The following is a 1,704-nucleotide window of genomic DNA, read 5'->3' on the forward strand; positions in this document are numbered from 1 at the left end:
AGATATGATGGACAAAAACCATAATCTCCACACCTATCAGATAAGCAATGTAGAGGATTTATACTATACTATGCTTATTTATAAGTCGATGGATGCAGAAGAATTCCAATAGCTGACAGGTGACTTTCCCCAGCACAAAAAGTTGTGGAAAGGAGACTATATGCCAATTCAAGAAACATGGAACCCATTCTTTTGGGTGCAGGATGTCCCTTATTTCAAAAGGACTAAGCTTTAAGCATTCTTCCTTTTAAAGAAGGCGAGAAACTGCAGAATATATTAAAACAAAACTGCCCTGTGAAAAATTGCAGTGTTTCTATAAAAATCACAATTCTATTAGCATCCCATAGCTTTATACCTTTTCAAAAGAAACTAAACAAACAGACCATGGTATAGACCGATCACCTGCCAACCTTGGTTTAAAGTGGAAAAAATCTTTCTTTTTTAAAAAGGACAAAGGAAACATTAATGTATATGCTCAAAAGCTCTTCAGACTAATACCTACCAAATTTCGCACTTTTCTTAAAGTATGCTGTATTACATTTCTTTTATTACATAGTTCTTCATGGGATCAAGTTTTCTTCTACAGGTCCATATTGTAAGCATACAGAAGGCTTTTCTTATTCATGAAACGTTATTTGGAACTGCTTGATAATAAATTAGATCATCAGTTTTAAAGCTTTAAAAACGTTTCAAAGGCTTTCATGGTGCAAAGCCATACATTAAAGTACACTTAAATATGAGACTTCACATTACGTCGTTACCTTTTTTATGCTTTCAATATTATGATGATGTAAAAAGACAGTGATTATAGCTCCTTTTGTGAATATGGGGGTGGGGGTTTCCATTTGGAATGGTCTTTTTTCTTTTTTTTTTTCTGTTTTTTCTTTTTTTAATTTTTTTCCATTATCAAGGACTGTTGTCTTAGCTTTTTTGGTTATTGCTTTTTTTCTTTTTTTTTCTTTTTTTTTTTAAGACCATTCCATTTCTTTATTTTTTTTAAACATCTTAAAGTCATAAGGACTTATATGCAAAGCAGTCATACACTGTATCATTAAAACCCATACGTAAAATACGTACACAAATCCAACAAAAGGCTAGTACATAGTAAAGCCTAAGCATACTACTATGCAATATTATGAATACATAACTTTAGAGACTTCAGTTTAGTACTGTTATCTATTCATTTCTGAAAACATTCACAAAGATTTTAAATGCAAATTTTCATTCCATATCTGGAATAGAACAAAAATCATCTATGTTATAACAACCCTTGGTCATCTGTGTTTTGACCAATTCATTAAATTACAAAGAACCCAAAGAATTCTGTAACTTTCAGTAGAAGTATGTAATAAAAACATTGCATAATGTTCCTAATATGATGTCTTTAGCAATTGTTTACTGAAATGTAAAACATCACTCTCTCAAAATACAGGATCAATCAGCTGCTTTTTCATCTATTTCTTAAATCCAACTTCATCACATTTACCAAAAACCCTTTAATACAAATATGCAAAAGTACATTAGGTAATACTAATGCAATACAGGTACAGTTCTAGCGTTTTCAATGATCAGTTGAATCATCTTCTCCATGAACGAGATTCATTATCCTCTTCCTCTTCATCATCATCTTGAAGCAGAGAGTCATCTACCAAAGATTCTTCCTGAAACTTTAAAAGAAAGATCTGATAGGTTCCTGGTGAGAAG

The 1,704-nt window shown here is 31.6% G+C and overlaps 1 protein-coding gene across 4 annotated transcripts in view; it reads right to left on the minus strand.

Annotated features, from left to right (window-relative positions):
* Window positions 1-829: 829 nt before the first annotated feature.
* RBM26 (RNA binding motif protein 26) overlaps window positions 830-1,704 on the minus strand; it is a 90,358-nt gene continuing 89,483 nt past the window's right edge. For 3 of the 4 annotated variants that reach the window (XM_006028010.3, XM_025209326.1, XM_014521976.2), the window contains exon 22: window positions 830-1,667. In XM_006028010.3, coding sequence (XP_006028072.1) covers window positions 1,578-1,667 — 90 coding nt within the window. In that variant the 3' untranslated portion in view covers window positions 830-1,577. Of the gene's footprint in view, window positions 1,694-1,704 lie in introns of all 4 variants that reach the window. The other variant, XM_025209325.1, reaches the window with a different exon arrangement.

This window comes from Alligator sinensis, unplaced genomic scaffold, assembly GCF_000455745.1.
Source record: "Alligator sinensis unplaced genomic scaffold, ASM45574v1 scaffold1044_1, whole genome shotgun sequence".
Lineage (NCBI taxonomy): Eukaryota > Metazoa > Chordata > Crocodylia > Alligatoridae > Alligator > Alligator sinensis.